Source organism: Nelumbo lutea, chromosome 1, assembly GCF_056320005.1.
Source record: "Nelumbo lutea isolate HS-2025 chromosome 1, American lotus-T2T, whole genome shotgun sequence".
Lineage (NCBI taxonomy): Eukaryota > Viridiplantae > Streptophyta > Magnoliopsida > Proteales > Nelumbonaceae > Nelumbo > Nelumbo lutea.
This window is the reverse complement of record NC_142684.1, coordinates 179,195,948-179,214,893: the sequence shown is the minus strand read 5'-3', so window position 1 is coordinate 179,214,893 and position 18,946 is coordinate 179,195,948. Positions and strand designations below refer to the sequence as shown.

General features: G+C 39.5%; 1 protein-coding gene across 5 annotated transcripts in view; it reads right to left on the bottom strand.

The window, feature by feature from the left end:
• EMB3006 (embryo defective 3006) overlaps nt 1-18,946 on the bottom strand; it is a 93,853-nt gene that overhangs the window by 22,950 nt on the left and 51,957 nt on the right. For 2 of the 5 annotated variants that reach the window (XM_088961069.1, XM_088961071.1), the window contains 2 exons: nt 13,988-14,058; nt 6,174-6,255 (listed from right to left, as the gene is read on the bottom strand). In XM_088961069.1, the coding sequence (XP_088817195.1) occupies nt 6,174-6,255; nt 13,988-14,058 (153 nt within the window). Of the gene's footprint in view, nt 1-6,173; nt 6,256-13,987; nt 14,059-18,946 lie in introns of those variants that run through there. The other 3 variants (XR_016104261.1, XM_088961070.1, XR_016104260.1) reach the window with 2 other exon arrangements.

The following is an 18,946-nucleotide window of genomic DNA, read 5'->3' as shown; positions in this document are numbered from 1 at the left end:
GTTGCTTTGGATCAGTTTTGCCAATGTGTATTGATTGAGTCATGTTATGTCATTTATGTTTTGGTCATTTATCTTTTTCTTCTTTGGGTCATTTGTTCCTTGACATGTTTAAGGGGATATCTCTTTTGAGTCTTCATTGTGAATTATGTGAATTTGGGAAACATTGTAGACAATCTTATCCAATGAGTAATAAAAGATTTATTTCTGCTTTTCATATTGTGCACTCTGATCTGTGGGGGCCATATCATTTACTTACTATGGGGGGTTACAAGTATTTTATCCTCTTAATTAATGATTTCCCTCACCACTTGGATTTACCTCATGAGATCCCGAGATGAAATACCAACTATTGTGCAAAAGTTTCTAAAGGGATGAGAGATCCATCATATGGATGGCCGAACTTTGCAGGGAGGTTGGGTGAAATTTCAAAAACTTCTCTCCCATGTGGGAATCATATTCCCTATTTTAGAAAACTGTATTTTCAATGATCAATCTTGAACCTAAACTAGACCAGATCTTGTAACCAAAAGGGAGTGGAGGGATATACCTGATAGAAGTAATAATAACCTCCAATGAAGGTGTTCACGCCCAAGGAAAAATCCAAAGACTGCTTCCACCGAAGATGACACGGTGCAGGATGAAGCAGAATCAGCAGGATGGTTCTTCAGCAAGAATCTGATGGAGGGCTAGTGAGCACGACTTCAGATTACCTTTTCTACGAAAAGGTAAGATCAAGAACTCTTCTTGATCGCTCCCACAAGTGGAGATTGAACTGGTATGGCAGAAAGAGCAAGAGAGAAGGAGACAGTGCAATCAAACTGTGTTGTCTCTCTCTGGAAATCAGCAGTCAGTTAGATGATTTCTATTGTCCTATGAGGGTTTGTCCTACTCTCCTAATTATAGCCTTAAAGAGAGGTTCTCCTAACCCCATTAGGAGTTTCCTAATCCAAATCTTGTATTTGGATCTAGACTCTCTTTAAGAGATAAGGATAATCCCTTATCTTATCTGTAGATAAAGATCAACCCTTCTAATCTAATTAGAAGTTTCCTTATCCAAATCTTTATTTGGATCTGGACTCTCTGAGTGGATAGGGATAATCCCTTATCTTATCTGCTGATCTAAATACCAGAACCGCCTCCTTTTTAATTAATCTCATTAAGCCAGCTCGAATTGGGCTTTAGGCCCATTAAATCCATCTGCTCACTTAGCCTCCTAACTGTTGCCTAGTTGGTTATCCTTGTATGGCGTGAGACCCAAACATTGATCAACACATCAGCCACATGGGTTCAGCCCAACCTCTGCTATAAGGCCTGGCCGAATTCACTGTAGGAGACAATGAACTCCTGAGTCCATCACCATGGGCTCTTAATGGGCCCAACATTTACACTAAATGGTCATTGGGTCAAACCACCTTATAAAAACCCAAGGACTGTGGGCAAATGCAAGAAGAGCCCATCAGATATTACCCTCAATGGTCTTACACTTAACCTCTCAGCCCATAATGATCAAACACTGCCCGACAAGAGAGGACCTCTCCCTCGGCTACAAGGTACAGTGCCACACTCTTTACTCACATGGATCCCGGGAATTAAAACCTTCTGCAAACATTTTGAAACCATAATATATATATATATAAATATAAATATAAATATAAATATATATATATATGTATATCTCTATATAAATATATTTTGCAAAACAAATATAAAAACGGTTGAAATCAATTGCCGGCAGTTTAGGTTTCCATCAGAGAGAGTGCATCCCCGATCATTCACTTTGTCCGACAAAGGGGCTGATCCTGTCACTATGATCACCCACTCAGATGAATTCTCGGATTGTCTCAACATACCCAGGTTTTGACCCCCTCTAAGGATTTCATTGATTGGCATATCAAAGACGGCCCAATCCAACACCTAGTGTAGTATCATAATCGAATCTAGGGGTCAAGTGTAACATTCCAATTTTGCCCATCTATCTCCAAGGTCCAGGGCAATACTGGAATTCTGGTCCGGTTCAGGGTTTCAAGAAAACTCACACTGCATGTACCTCAGGTCTCACCCTGGCAGTTGAGACAAGCCACCTCAACCAACTTGGCCGCACATCAATGTCAGCCTTGGCCGGATAAATCTCCCCAGATCTATCCAACAACTGTGAAGATTCTAAACTAACACGAGTCTCATATGTGTCCAGTTTAAGGGTATTACACAAAAACACGCCATAATAACATGAATCAAATATGTACTTTATTCATTTACATTAAATGTCATAATGTACATCATTCTAATTGGAGCAAAGGGCATACACTGTCTAACAGTTTCATGGACTCATCTTACCCAATTGAACACTCAGATCAAAATATTCCGGTTAGATAATGCTAAGGAATATTTTGAGAAGAACCTTTCATCCTGCTTTGATGCCTTTGGGGTCATCCATCAGAGTCCTTGTTCCTACACTCCACAACAGAATGAAGTGGCAGAAAGGAAGAATTGCCATGTAGTTGAGGTTGCTAGAAGCCTCCTTTTTGCATCTCATGTTCCTAAAAAGTTTTGGGGGGATGTTGTCCTTAGTGCTACATAATTAACCATATGCCTTCCCGGGTTCTAGGTTTCAAAACCCCTTTCAGCCTTCTCTTTCCAGATGAGGACCTCTTCTCTCTTCCTCCCCAATTTTTTGGCACATATTATGTGCATGTTCAAAACCATTAGAGACACAAATTTGAGCCTAAGGCACACAAGTATGTCTTCCTAAGATATGCCTCCACACAGAAGTGGTATTGTTGTTTTGATCTGGTTCATGGTACCTGTTTTGTCTCCAGGAATGTTACATTTGGTGTGTCTATTCCTATTTTTTTGTATTTCTCCCAAGGGGGAGCATTCCAAGGAGCTGTTTGCTATGACCTTGGCTATTCCTCTTCCAATTCCCATTGAGTCTTCTATGGAGTCATCTACTTCTGTTGCACCACCCACTGCGTCCCCTTCACATGTTACTGCTCCCCTTCCTCCTCCTGGTCATCTTCTCATGTTTCCTTCACATCCTATTGTTCAAAGATAGTGCCAAAGACAATGACTCAAGTTTGGGCAAGTTGTTTCAACTCCTTCAATAGAGCCTCCTACACCACCCATCACTATTGATGTCACAGGTCAGCCTTCCATTGACCCGTCTGTTAGCTTTCTAGACCTTGACCTTCCTATTGCCCTTCACAAAGGAGAGCAAAAGTGTACAACACATTGTATCTCCAAACACTTGTCCTACAACCTTCTTTCCCCAACCTATTATTCTTTCTTTGCCTCCATTTCTACACGTGTGATTCTCAGGTTCGTACCAAAAGTCTTATCAAAACCAAAATGAAGGGATGCTATGATGACTAAGCTAGATACTTTGTATAAAAACCATACCTAGGATATTGTGGACCTGCTTGAGGGGAAGGAGCCGGTTGGTTGTAAATGGGTATTCACTATCAAGTATCATTTTGATGGTACTATTGAGAGGTTTAAGGCTCGATTGGTTGCTAAAGGCTACACTTAGATGTATGGTATTAATTACCTTGAGACCTTTGCTCTTGTGGCTAAAATGACTTCAACTCGAGTTATGTTATCTCTGGCCATTCTGATGGCATTATTGAGAGGTTTAAGGTTCGACTGGTTGCTAAAGGTTACACTCAGATGTATGGTATTGATTACTTTGAGACCTTTGCTCCTGTGGCTAAAATGACTTCAGTTCGAGTTCTGTTATCTCTACTTGCAACCTTTGATTGGCCCTTTCATCAATTTGATATTAAAAATGTCTTTTTGAATGGAGACCTACATAAAGAGGTTTATATGTCTTTACTTCTAGGAGTGTATAGGAAGGAAATGCAAGGGAAGGTGTGTAAATTGAAGAAATCCCCTTATGGTCTCAAACAGTCTCCTAGAGTTGGGTTTAAGAGATTCAGAGTTGCCCTTGTTTCTTTTGGTTACACACAAACTTAATCTGATCATACTTTATTTGTGAAGAGAAGTAATTCCTTGGTCACCAACCATACCTGAGTCTTTGTCTTTGGTACCACCTTTTAACAATAGGATGTGAAGAAAAGGTTTCTTAACACCTAGGCATCACCTAGGCGCTCGTCACCTCTTTGATTGTTTATGTTGATGACATTGTGGTTATCGGTAATGACACCCAAGAAGTGGTTAAGCTCAAAAGGTTTCTTAACATTGAGTTTGAGATCAAAGATCTGGGGGATCTTAGATATTTCTTGGGAATTGAAGTTGCTAGGTGACGGTATCTTCATTTCTCAATGCAAGTATGTCCTTGATCTTCTTGCAAAGACTGAAAAACTTGGTGCTAAACTGATCTCCACCCCTATAGACTTAAATCACAAGCTTTCTGCTACTAAGGGTGAATTGTTGTTCGATAAGGGAGTGTTCCAGAGACTGCTTGGGAAGTTTCTATATCTTTGTATTACTCGGCCAGATATTTCCTATGTAGTGAGTGTTATTAGTTAGTTTTGCATTCTCCTAGAGAAACACATTTAGCAACTGCAGAAAGAGTTTTATATTACTTGAAAGGCACTCCAAGGAAAGGTATCCTATTTGCCAAGCATGGACACATGAAGTTGGAAGAATACACTAATGCTAACTAGGCCGGATGTATTGAAGATAGGAGATGCACCTCAGGATACTATACTTTGGTAGTGGGAAACATTGTCTCATGGAGAAGTAAGAAGTAGTTTGTAGTAGCCAGATCTTCAATTGAAGCAAAGTACAGGGCAATAGCACATGGATTGTCAGAATTATTGTGGCTGAGATCACTTTTGGGAGAGTTGGCTATTGACTATGAGAAGCTAATGGTGCTCTATTGTGACAATCATGCAGATATCAACATTGCACATAATCCCATCTAGCATGCTAGAACTAAGCACATAGAGGTCGATAGACACTTTATATGGGAAAGAGTTGCTTCAGGGGAAGTTTGCTTGCCATTATTGCTTCAGAGGAGTAGTTGGCTGATGTCTTGACTAAGGGTGTTCCAAAAGGAAAATTGACTCACTATATAAGCAAGCTGGGCATGATTGACATCTATGCTCAGCTTGAGGGGGAGTGTAGAGACTAGAGAGATTGGGCCGAATGGGCCCTAGTACTTGTTTATGTTTTATGTAGCATCGTGTTTACATTTTATGTGTTGGGCCTTTTTCGTTATGATTGTTTTCGTTTAAGTTATTTATGGGCTGGCTGCCTACTTAAGGGCAGAGATGTAATTAGTCATAGTTAAGTGAGTCTAATAAAAGGTCAAGAAAGAGAGAGGATGAAACCATCGAACTCTCTTCTCCTTTCTCTTCTTCTCCATCTTCTTCTTCCTTCGGCTGTAATCACCTTTTTCCTTTTTCTTTTACCACTGTAGTCAGATTTAATTATCAGATTTGAAGGACAGTTTTGCATCTCCTATATCTGATTCAATTTGATCTGTTTTCAGCCCTATCACAAATATACTATTTTTGTTAAGATTTTACCCTTACCATAGGGCTGCAAACAGATTGGATTGAATCAGATAGGTAGATCAAATTTGATTCATTCATATTCGAATCTGAATCAGATCTTTTCCATTGGATTCAAATTGAATTTGGATTGTAATTGGATATTGAATAGTATAAGCAAATTAAACTAAATTTATCAAAATATTATATGTTATTAATAAAATGGACTAAAATGGCTTTGATATTGTATTTCATTAACAAAATGAAATGAAAATTACTTACATGAAACTTGAATCTGTGAAAAATTGGTAAAGAACACAACATTTAAACTATCTTTACTAATAGATACAATATAAATTTTAAGTATATATGAGTATATACATTAAATTGAATCAGATTGGATAGGGGAGGACCCATATTTGATCCAATTATAAATGGATTGAATTTGGATCAGCCTTAATGGGGTCGAATTCAAATTCTAAGTCAGACAATGGGATATCATTTGCAGCCCTATCCTTAACAGTTTGAGATTCCTTAAGTCACATATTATAGATGTGAGAAAAAGAAGTCCCTTCAAATGTTGTGCTGGTGTTATTATACACACATGCTTGACTTCACATGGATAAATCACCCATTTTGAAATGTCCATGTAACATAGGAAACTTGACAAAAGAGATATTTAGAAATGAAGGTATTGTATACAAAATTCAAATTACTCACTGTGTCCAGCATGCTAGTCAAATACTGGATCTCATCCTTCTTTGCCCTTGACATCTCTTGTTCGATAACATCTATATTTGTCCTACATTTGAGTCACCAAATTGTTCAAAATGGTGGACCTTCTCAACTGTTCAATGCATAAAAAATCTTTTGATTCTTCTCAATGTTATGGGAATGTGGCTGAAATTTTTACATGTACATGCAGACAAACCATTCCAACATATGTAGGGATTTATTTATCTATTTATTTTTGTGTCACAAGTCACAAGGGCAGATAACACAAGCCAGTAATAGAAGTCCCTATACAAATAGGTCTAGCTACATAACCAGCAGAGAAATTCATTATGCACTTATTTGCATGGACAATTTCTTGGGCCAAGATAGCAGCCTTAACAGATTTTTTTGATAAAGTTATTCTGTTTCTTTGTTAATATCTTGATAATAGAGGCTTGAATAGTCTGTCATACAACTTGGTTGAGAGACATTTCTTTGAGGGCTGCAGACAAATAGATTTTTCTAATTTCCAGTTTTGAGCTTCCATTCTAAAAGCTGGAAATTTTTCTAATTCTTTTTTTTTCTTTTGGATGTGTAGAAGTTTTTCTAATTCTTCTGACTGCCATCTACAAGACAACTCAAAGCCACCCTTTGATAATTTTCCATTGTCATGAGCCCAAAGATGAGGGTTTGGAGAGCAAATTCACCAAACAAGCTTCCCAAGCTCTACTTTCATTTTTGAAAGCCTAAAAGACTTTTTAGAAAGCCCAACCAAATGGCACCCTAGTCTTTTACCATGCTAAAGTAGATTTGTTCTTTTTCCTGATGTTTTTACTATTGTTGGTTGACTGTTATTGTTAACAGTCAACCAGCTGTAATTTTTGACAGTAATGAATAGAAGTATATAAAGGGTCGGCTGTCAAGAGAGAGAAACTGATTGTTCTCTTGACTTATCCTCCCTTTCTTCATATCTCTTCTTTCCTCCTTTTTCTCCCTTTTCCTTTCCTTACAGGTTAGCGAACGTACCTAATCAATATGGTATACACTGACAATAAAAAATGAAAATTTTTGCTTTAACCAATGGAATATGTTGCTGATTTAACACCCTAGTCTTTTTTTTCTTTTTTGATAGCAAATAAAAAGAAAATTATTAAAACCAAAACAACTACAATCTGCAATAAGTTGAGATCTAACTCAACCAAAGGCAGATCCAAAACAGTACACGGGCAAAATAAACGTTACAAAGCCTCATTGTCAGCAATTTCTAAGACTAACCATTCCAGACCCAGAAGACCAAGATACGTCTTTGAAACTCAGGATAAAGCAATAGCCAGCCCAAAAGGAGAGAACCAATTGTTAGGTTGAAGGTTTTTAATGTATTGATGGTTCGACTGATAAGAGTTCTTATTAACCTGTATTTGAGTTTAAGTTGTTATGTACTGGGCCTGTGCTAATGGGCCTAAGTTTGTTTAGTGTTTTAAGTTGTCTGGGTGTCCCATCACTAATCAGGGGCATTCCAGTCATTTCCTGTAATATTGTACTGTACTCTAATATAAATAATAGTACTGTCGACTGGGTCATTCAGTTCGACATTCTCAGCATCTCTTGGTCTTCTCCACTCTTCTACTGCTTCGGCTACAGCATTTCAGCTTTCATAGTATCAGAGCATTAAGCACCTTCCTGGTTACAGCCAACGCCATCTCTTCTCTCTTGCTGTCTTTCTTTTCTTTTTTTTTTATCTAGGTTGCTGCCGTGAAACCCTAGGGTTGTAGGAGAACAACACAAGGTTTGAACCTAGGGTTTCACTTGGTTGTAGGGCGCAAGGGAAGTAAGACCCGGAAGCTGATGTCCTACTAGACTGTTTCTAGTAGTTAGTAGCTATTCGGCTACTAAGAGAGGTCTGTCTTGAGGACTGATTTCAGCAGTCCTAGTATTGGCCGTAAGGGGGAGAACTCTCTTTACAGTTGCAGTACTCGAAGCTCGAGTGAAGTCTACATAGCACAGTGGTGGAGAGCCCTCAGTTTCAGGTCGGTTACCAGCCCAGAACACCTCATTTGCTGCTATAACTGAACTGCTTCAGAACTGCGACAGTCTCGGCAAGTCTGAAACAGTGTTGCGAGCTGTCAGAACCTTCTTCAATCCTGCAACTACTCAATTTTTCAGCACTGTGATCACTTCGGCTAGTCTTAAACAGTGCCATCTACACAGAGGCTGCAGTCAAGATGTCTTCAATATCCGGAGAGGTTTCTTCTAGGGATAACAGACCTGCTGCAAGGTCTTCAAATCTGGAAAACCCTAATCTGCACAGCTTGCAGATTACAAGTGTGCTGCTGGATGAATACAACTTCAGGGAGTGGTCCGTTTCTGCAATGCTTTTTATTACTTCCCGTGATCTCACAGGCTACTTAGATGGGAACAAGAAGGAACCTGAGGTTGGCAGTGCAGAGTATGCTGTGTGGCACAAGGAGAATGCCACAGTTATGCCCTGGTTGCTTGCCTCTATGACTCCTCGGGTTGCTAGGACTGTTCATCACTTTCTTACAGCAGCCAAGATTTGGGAAAAGGTGTCTAAGACCTATGGACAGAAGAAAACCAATGCTAGAATCTACAATCAAGACATTGCTGCCTTAAGGCAAGGGGATATGACAATTTCAACATACTTTGCAACTCTGGAAGATCTTTGGGAAGAACTTGACCATCACTTGATATTGGATTGGGAAAATGCTAGGGACAGGGAGAGACATGATAAGCAGATTGAAGAGAGCAGAGCCTTTAAATTCTTGGCTGACCTGGACCCAGTGTATGAGGGTATAAAGTCACAAATTCTAGGGAGAGATGAATTGCCCGAGTTACACCATGTTTATTATCTGGTGAGGAATGAAGAAGTCAAGAGAAAGGAGATACAAGTTGACTCTCAGACTCAACCAATTGAACAAGAAGCACCTTAAGTGCACTCATTGTGGTGGTGAGAGACATGTAAAAGAAAAAGTGTTGGGTCCTGTATCCTCACCTGAAGCCAGTTGCATTGAGAAAGGACAAGAAGCAACATAAAGGTCATGCGGCAAGTGGGAATCTTGTCACCAGCAACAATGTTGACAACTCACAGAATACACCAACATTGTCTTCTTCTCCTATGGGGCAAGTTGCTAATTCCTTTGGAGCTGGTGCTTTGGGCTTCACTGCTAGTGAGGTAGAGGTCCTTAGCTGGGCATTAGCCCGTCTACAGAATAATTCTTTTGCTTCCACCTCTCTTGCCAGATCAGGTATAGTCTCTGCCTTTAGTGCAACTAGCTCTATTGACTCTACTTCTTGGATTATTGATTCCAGTGCAACTGACCACATGACACATATGTCCTCCTTATTCTCTGCATATCATTTGTTGTCTGGTCAGGATAAGATGAGAGTTGCTGACGGGTCTTTCTCCACCATCTCTGGCAAAGGGGTGGTTGACCTAAGCAAGGACCTCTCTCTTAAATTAGTTCTACATGTTCCCAGTCTTACCTCAAATCTTTTGTCTGTTTCAAAACTTACCAAAAATTTGAACTGTAGTATAACCTTTTTTCTCCACCATCTCTGGCAAAGGGGTGGTTGACCTAAGCAAGGACCTCTCTCTTAAATTAGTTCTACATGTTCCCAGTCTTACCTCAAATCTTTTGTCTGTTTCAAAACTTACCAAAAATTTGAATTGTAGTATAACCTTTTTTCCTACTCAATGTGTCATCCAGGACAGATTGACGAGGAGAACAATTGGGAGCAGTCATGAGTATGGAGGCCTCTACTATTTTGATGCAGACATCGGTTCAGCCTTACAAGCATCTGCTGCTAGTAGTCCGGAGAGTGTGGAGTCAATAGCTAGGTTGCATCTGTGGCATGCTAGGCTAGGTCATTTGTCTTTCTCTTCATTAGAAATGTTGTTTCCTGAATTGTTTAAGGGCATTTCAAGTCAGAGTTTAATCTGTGAAGTATGTCAAATGTCAAAACAATGTAGAACTATTTATCCAATTTCCAGTAATGAAATTCGAGCTCCTTTTGATTTGGTTCACTTCCTTTACTTTATCAGTTTTATTGACCACTATTCTCGATGCACATGGATCTACCTGTTAAAAGAACGGGATGAAGTACCACGGATAACTATGGCATTTTGCAAGATGATTGAAACATAGTTTGATAAGAAGATTAAGCAATTCCGGTCAGATAATGCTGCTGAATATTTTGAAAAATCCTTGAACTTATTCATGGAAAATGCCGGCATATTACATCAATCATCCTGTGCTAATACCCCTCAACAAAATGAGTTGTTGAGCGCAAGAATAGACATCTATTGGAGACAGCTCGAGCCTTACTATTCCAGCACAAAGTTCCCAAGCAATACTGGTCTAAGCTGTACTTACTGCATAATATCTGATAAATCGGATGCCATCTAAGGTGTTGGGTATGAAAACCCCTTTCTTTGTTTTGTGTCCCACTCTTCCAGACTTTCCTCTTCCTCCACGGGTCTTTGGCTGTATATGTTTCATACATGTGAAGGATCCAAAGAAGACCAAGCTGGATCCTAAGGCTACGAAGGGAATATTTTTGGGGTACTTTCCTACACAAAAGGGGTACAAGTGTTATGATCCTGTCTCCAAGAGAAAGTATGTCACCAAAGATGTGGTCTTTTTTGAGTCTCAACCCTATTTTCAGTCTTCTCAGAATCCTCTTTAGGGGGAGACTAGTGGGGTGGAAGAGGATTTTCATTCTCCCTCCTTTTTTGTTTGCCTACCTGCCTTGGACCTTCCATCCTCTTCTTCTACTCCTAGTTGTGGCATCCCAGGTCAACATAGTGAGGCTCCCACTATGCCGGTTACCTCCCTTGATGCTGCAGATGTCCCTGAAGGCTCCAGTAGGCAACAAAAAGAGATACTCACATACAACAGAAGGAAAAAAAGCCCTCAACCTCATGACAGCAACCAGTCGGACTCGGATCAATCTGTCTCTGCAATCCAAAGTAATTCCAACTCACATACTTCTGATTTGGATCTTCCTATTGCTCTCCGTAAGCCTATCCGTTCTTGTACCACCCTGCACCCCATTGCTGATTTTGTTTCTTGCTCACATTTATCTCCTGCCTATCACTCCTTTGTGTCTGCTCTTTCCTCTGTACGTGTTCCTTCTAGGTACTCAGAGGTCGTGTCTGATCCAAGGTGGAAAGAAGCTATGAATGAAAAGATGAAAGCCCTAATGAAAGCAAGAACTTGGGAATTAGTGGATCTGCCAAAGGGGAAGAGCACTGTTGGGCAAAGGGGTCCATTGAAAGGTACAAGGCCAGACTTGTGGCAAAGGGGTTTACTCAAAAAGAAGGAATTGACTACAAAGAAACCTTTGCCCAAGTAGCAAAGCTCAACACAATTCGGGTTCTATTGTCACTAGCAAGCAAATTTTTCATGGGAACTTCATCAGCTGGATGTGAAGAATGCCTTCCTAAATGGTGACCTTCATGAAGAGGTATTTATGGAACCTCCACCAGGCTATGACTTTGGTAGAAAGGTGTGTAAACTGAGGAAAGCATTATATGGTTTGAAGCAATCTCTTCGTGCATGGTTTGAGAGGCTTTGTGGGGCCACAAAGAAAGTGGGGTACACTCAGAACGGTGCAGACCATACCTTGTTCATAAGGAGACAGGATAGCAAACTTACGGCACTCATTGTTTATGTGGATGATATGGTGAATACCGGGAATGACTTGGAAGAGATAAAAAGACTAAAGGAGCTTTTAGCTTCGGAATTTGAGATCAAAGACTTGGCCATTTGAGATATTTTCTTGGGATTGAAGTTGCTAGGTCAAGAGAAGGAATCTACATATGTCAGCGGAAGTATGTTCTTGACCTCCTAGAGGAAACAGGCATGATAGGGTGTAGGCCAGCAAATACTCCAATAGAACTGAATCATGGCCTACAGGAATCAGTAGGGGAGGACTATTGTGATAGAGAGAGATACCAAAAATTGGTAAGGAAGCTGATATACTATTGGGATTGAAGTTTCTTATATTGTGCATGTTGTCAGTCAATTCATGCACTCTCCAAAGATCCCTCATATGAAAGCAGTTGAAAGGATTCTCAGGTACTTGAAGACTTGCCCAGGAAAGGGAATTCTATTCAAGAAAAACAAGAGAATTGAAATTGAAGCTTATACTGATGCAGATTGGGCTGGTTCTGTTGGAGAAAGAAAATTAACTTCAAGATATTGTACATTTGTGGGAGGGAACCTGGTCACATGGCGCAGTAAGAAGCAGAATGTAGTTGCTAGATCAAGTGCGGAAGCAGAATATCGAGCTATGGCTCACGGGGTTGCTGAACTCCTAAGGCTTAGGACCCTTCTTAATGAGCTTCACATTAAAGTTGAGGGTCCTCTCAGACTGTATTGTGACAACAAGGCTGCCATCAACATTGCAAATAACCCTGTGCAACATGACGATACAAAACATATTGAGATTGATCGACATTTTGTTAGAAAGAGAATAGTCTCGGGAGAACTATGCATTCCTTATACTCCATCTGAGATACAAATTGCAGATGTATTGACTAAAGGGTTGGCTGCAACAAAGTTCATGGACCTTCATGGCAAGCTAAACATGATTGACATCCATGCTTAGCTTGAGGGGGAGTGTTAAGTTGAAGGTTTTTCATGTATTGATGGTTTGGCTGATAAGAGTTCTTATTAGCCTGCATTTGAGTTTAAGTTGTTATATATTGGGCCTGTGTTAATGGGCCTAAGTTTGTTTAGTGTTTTAAGTTGCCTGGGTGTCCCATCACTAATCAGGGGCATTCCAGTCATTTCCTGTAACATTGTACTGTACTCTAATATAAATAATAGTATTGTCGATTGGGTCATTCAGTTCGACATTCTCAGCATCTCTTGGTCTTCTCCTCTCTTCTACTGCTTCGGCTACAGCACTTCATCTTTCACCAATATCAGCTAGCATCCTTCTAACATTTCTAGATTTCCCATTGAAGACTTTCTATGGCATCTATATTTTCCATTTATATTGTCAATTGGAAAAATTGTACCAAGGATCAAAAGTTTGCATGAAGTACAAAATCCAAGGTTCATAAAAAAAAATAGTATCTAGAAGCCCAAGCCCTCATTAGGCTGTCCCTAACACAAAATGATTACTATACATGTCCTTATCCCAGCATCGTAAGCCCTCACATCCTCTGGTTAGTGAATCATCTATAGAATTGGTGAATCTTCAGATTGCATGAGAAGAGCTTCATTAAAGAATTGTAATACACAAAGGATTCCAGTGTGCATGCCCTTTATCTATCAATATCACCATCACCGTGCAGTCAATTAACTTGGAAAGAACTTTGTTTGCCTAGGTATATTGAAAATCATGCATATACTATCTAAAGAAATGAAGGCTTTTATTGCATCAATTCTAAACCAATGAAGTTTCTAGTAGAGACATTTGACAACCAGTGAAGGTTCATTAAAGAATTGTAATACACGAAGGATTCCAGTGTGCATGCCCTTAATCTATCAATATCACCATCACCGTGCAGTCAATTAACTTGGAAAGAACTTTGTTTGCCTAGGTATAATGAAAATCATGCATATACTATCTAAAGAAATGAAGGCTTTTATTGCATCAATTCTAAACCAATGAAGTTTCTAGTAGAGACATTTGACAACCCAACTACTCAAAAACAAATGATGAAATATTGATGTCATTGAACAATTTTAATGCCTTCTAACAAAACAATTATTTCATTGAACAATTATCATCTTATCTCCCACTCTCTTTCCCTTCAAGACTTCCTAGAGATTAGAAGATGCACTTACTTATCTGTAGATAAAGTGTCAAGGGTTTGTTCTTCGACAAATTGCTCTACTGTATCAAGAATGGTGCCCACCTGTGACAGAAGACAACTGGTCAGCATCTAAGAAAGAATGAGAACATAACTCAAAATTATAACTAGATATGTATAATTGACATGACAAGCCATGAAACTAACACAGATGACCTCTGAAAATACCATAGTTTGTTTTCTTAGGGAATACTTGATGTTTATGAGTACAGAAGCGTTTCAGACAAAATTCATTTCCATAAATTGTACAAAAAAATTATATCTTCTAAATTGGATACATTATTCAATTTAATTTAACCTTTCATCAGATAGTGCCAAATTTATACTATTTCAGGTGATAAATAGGGGTTTGTGCTTGGCTGTTGTTTTAGATGAAATAACCACCCTGACTTGGATGACTAAAATAACAGCATTAAAATTATTAGGGATGTCAACGGGTCAGGTCTGGGTAGAACCGGAACCAAACTGATTGGTTTTCAAGACAATCAGGCCTGACCTGATAGACCCGATTATAATAAACCTGCTTAAAATATTATACATTTAATATCTATCTCAGTGTTTTAAAAGTGCAAGGTGCAAAAAAGGCGTAGGGGTCAATTTGCGCCTGAGGCACAAGGCGAGGCTCGCACCTTTTTAAGCAAGGCACAAAAAGTAAAAAATGCTAAAATGTTGAGAATGTAAGGGCATTTATATCCTTTCATCCCTTTTGTATTTGGGCACCAATTCAAGGGCCCATTTGTAATTTTCTTTATTTCTGTTATGAAAGACTCTTCAGTGTGTGAACAGTAACACACCTGTGTTCTTTGATAAACCTTTCTTCTTCCTCTTCTTCTTCTTCTTCTCCTTCTTCTCGACCACTTTAACTTGATCTCAGAGCATCGGAAGATCAAGGAGAGTATCAGCCGCTGGTTGTGACTCACAGGCAAGACTGCTGACATCAGCATGCCGTCAGTTGACATCAGCAGCCGATACAGTCAAAAACGTTCATTTGTGGTTTTGACACCCCTTGATGCGCCTCATTTTTAGAGGAATTTTGATATACATTTCATGGAGGTTTGAAGCTCTTTTACATTTTTCTTGGATTTTTTAGAATAAAATTGGCAAAATTTACAGATTTGGAGTTTAGGGCTTGCATGCTCGCATGGTGGGCTGGTTGTTGTTAAACCCACTTGCGTTTGAAGTGTGGTAAATTTCTGAGATTACAGGAAGTAGTCTCAGATTTTTTGGAACCCTAAAACTTTTTTTGGGAATTTTTTTCTTCCTCTATTTTCCCACCAGCACCTTCTTTTCTTTTGTTTATTGGTGTAGCCCGTGTCTAACCTTCAAGGAAAGGTGTTTGGGTGTTCAACTAGTGTTGGGAGATTGTGGTGTTGGTGAGAAAAGTGTTCTTAGAGGGGTGGTGATCAATGGACTCACGGGAAGTAATGACAGTGCTGGAGGGCAAATTACTACTGTATAACTTGATGGAACAAATTTTCTTGAATGGTCTCAATCATCTAAGCTCACAATCGGAGGAAGAGGTAAGCTTGGGTTTATTACCGGTAAGGAATGGGAGTAGGATAATTTGCTGGTTATGTCATGGCTGGTATGCTCTATGCAGCCTCACATTGCCCGCAACTATATGTTCCTTCCAACAGCTAAGGACATTTGGGATAGGGTAACTTCAACTTATTCTCAAACGAAGAACACAGCTAGAACCTATCAGTTGCGAAGAGAAGCATGTAATATGCGACAGAGGGAAAAATCGGTGCCATGTATTTCTCTTCCTTACAATCAGTTTGGGAAGAAATGGGTCATTTAGAAGCTTTGGAGTGGAAGGATCCTATTGATGCTGAACAATACAGGAAGTGCATTGTGAAAAACCGAGTTTTTGATTTTCTTGCTGGGTTGAATGTTGATTATGATTTCACCAGGCAACACATCCTTAGTGTTGGTATTTTGTCACTTTCCACAGCATATTCTTTGGTGCAGAATGAAGAGAGTAGGAGGATTGACATGATGCAAGTTCCTGTCAGTGAGCACACAGCTCTTGTGTCTACAAAACCCAAACAGAGTTCTAGTAAACCTGAAGATGTAGTTTGTGAATATTGCAAGAAGCCAAGGCACACCAAGGATAGGTGCTGGAAACTAAATCCTCACCTAAAGCCTGAGAAGTTTAAAACTGGAAAGAAGGTAAATGCTCATGTTGCTATAGCTAGTCATGATTCTTAGACTCACATGCTTGAGGGAAATTCTTCTGCTTAGGCATCTACTCATGACACCTCTGATGTGATAGAAAAATTGAGAGGCATCTTGCTCCATCTAGAAAAGAGTGGGTTACCTACATCTGCTGGTTCACATACACCTTCTAGTGCTTTTGCAAAATTAGGTACTGCACTTGCGTGTCATGCCTCATCCTCTGGCTCTTGGATAATTGACACAGGAGCCAGTGATCATATGACTAGTATGCCTTCCTACTTTACCACGTATAAACTTTTTTCAGGGAAAGGTAAGATTACTGTTGCTGATGGATCTCAGACCCCAATCTCGAGTTTGGGTGAAGTTAAACTTACCAACAACCTTTCTTTGAAATCAATTCTCCATGTCCCACAACTGCGTAAAAATCTCTTATTTGTTATCCCTCTTACAAAGTCTCATAATTGTTCTGTAACATTCTTTCCATCTTATTGTGTCTTCCAGGATCTGAGTACGGGGAAGACGATTGGCAGTGGACATGAAGCCGATGGAGTTTATCTTCTTGATCAATCTCCAAAGTTTGGGTTAATGTGTTAGTCTGAGTCCTATCATGATGAAAAACTAAGTCAATTGAAGTTGTGGCATAACCGTCTTGGGCATGTGTCTTTTGGTTCATTGTTTTTGTTTCCTAGTTTGTTTGAGTCATTGTCTAGTTCTGGTCTACAATGTGAAGTCTGTCAACTATCAAAGCTATGTAGAACCACATATTTTGCAAATAACAAGAGAAGTAATGTTGCTTTCCATTTAATGCATACTAATGTTTGGGGAAGTATCCTATCATATAATTCCAAGTGGTCACGAAAGGAGTTGATGATCTCATCCTTGGGGTTAGAACCAGAGTGTCGCTCCTGGGTACCATGGGACTAGACTTCTTACTCAATTCCAGACTCTGGTGGGTTGGCTTCTTACTAGGATCAAACTTCTTACTCAATTCCTAAGCCCATTTAGGCTTGCCATGAAGATCCCAACATGTGTCTCTAGTGTGCCTGGACTTTTGACTGTGAGTGCACCAAAGTTTGTCTTTGTCATCCACTCTCTTATGTGAATCACCTTTTTAAAGGAACCTCCGACATTTGAACTTGTACCCCCTTGAACAGCTAGTGCAACCGGTTCCCCTTCTGTACAATTCATCACAATTATACTCTCTTCAGACTGAACTAGGGCATAAACTTCTTGAATTGAAAGTAAGTTCTTACTTCCTAAGATTTGTACCCTCACGGATTCATATGTAGGATTCAGCCCCAAAAGAAAAGCAAATACCCATTGTTGGGAAACAAGTGATTTATAGGCCTTTGCATCCTCATCACACTTCCAATTCACATTTTGATAATGATCCAATTCCTTCCAAATTGATGTCAGATCTGAGTAGTACACCGACAGACTCCTCTCCCCCAGCTTGCAAGTAGAGGATTCAGCTTGTAATTGATATATCTTTGCATAGTGTCTCTATTCTGAATAAGTAGATTTTGCTTGTTCCCTTATTTCACAATCTGTTTCAGCCCACATAAAAGTCTTCCTTACTTGTGGCAGCATGGAAACCAAGAGCCATGACATCACCATACTATTTTCTTGGTCCCATTAGTCATGTTCAGCACTACCAGTCTTTGGTTCCTTCACTTTACCATTAATACCCAATTTTTCTCCTAGCACTAATATAAAGTTTAATTTCCCTAGACCATTCAAAATAGTTCAGCCCATCAAAGGGGATTACAGCCATGGGGAAACTCATATCCATCCCCCCACTCATTCCATTTTGACCTAAAATTCTAGAAGTTGCAGAATTGTTAGAGGACATGATTCAAACACTTTTCAGATCTTACACACACCTTAGAGGACATGATTCAAACACTTTTCAGATCTGACCAAGGACGAAGCCCACATGCACACACTGCAATCTGGACAAAATCTGACCACAAACCAGCTTAGATTGTCCGAAAAAGGCAAGATTTTAGGTTGATCTCAGTGCTGAACTGTTCAAACAGTCACACTCCACCAACTTCTAGACCATCCAAACACTTGACTGCTAGGAGGGGTCATAAACCAGTACGGTCACACCATAAAGGTTAAAAAATCAGGTCATCCACAACCTACAGATCTGTATTTTCAGATATGGGATCACATGATCCATAAAAAAAGAGATTCGAACCTCACAACTTCTCAGAAGGCATTCAGCGGTCTGAATTCATATGGTTTTTTCTTGGTACACGACCAAGATAAAAGAAAAAAAAATATTAAAAGGATCTGTACCAGTCGTAGGTCTGTCCTTTTGATCATAGTTGAAAAAGACAGCAAGTTGAGGAAGTGGAAACTTGTTCAATCTGCTCACAGGCCTAGCAGAACCTCTCTGATACCATATTAATAGCCGAATAGAGGAGAAGAGAGGAAGAAGAAGAGAAGAGAGTGTTTTGGAGTCAACAACTATGGCTGGCGGTGCCAGTTTATATTAATATATATAGGGCGACCATAATTAAAAGGGAAAGGATCCTTATGCCCCTACTTAAGTTATAGTACAAAAAACAAAGAAAAAAAACTACTTTAACTAGTCCGAATGGACCCTAACTCAGCAGAACACAAACATAAGAAATAAAATTAACATTCCAACACTCCTCATTGGATAGAAGATTTACTACTAGGTATTGCACACTACTAGGAGGTAACCTAGTTTCTTAGAGGAGCAAGAAATAGAGTGTGGTGGTGA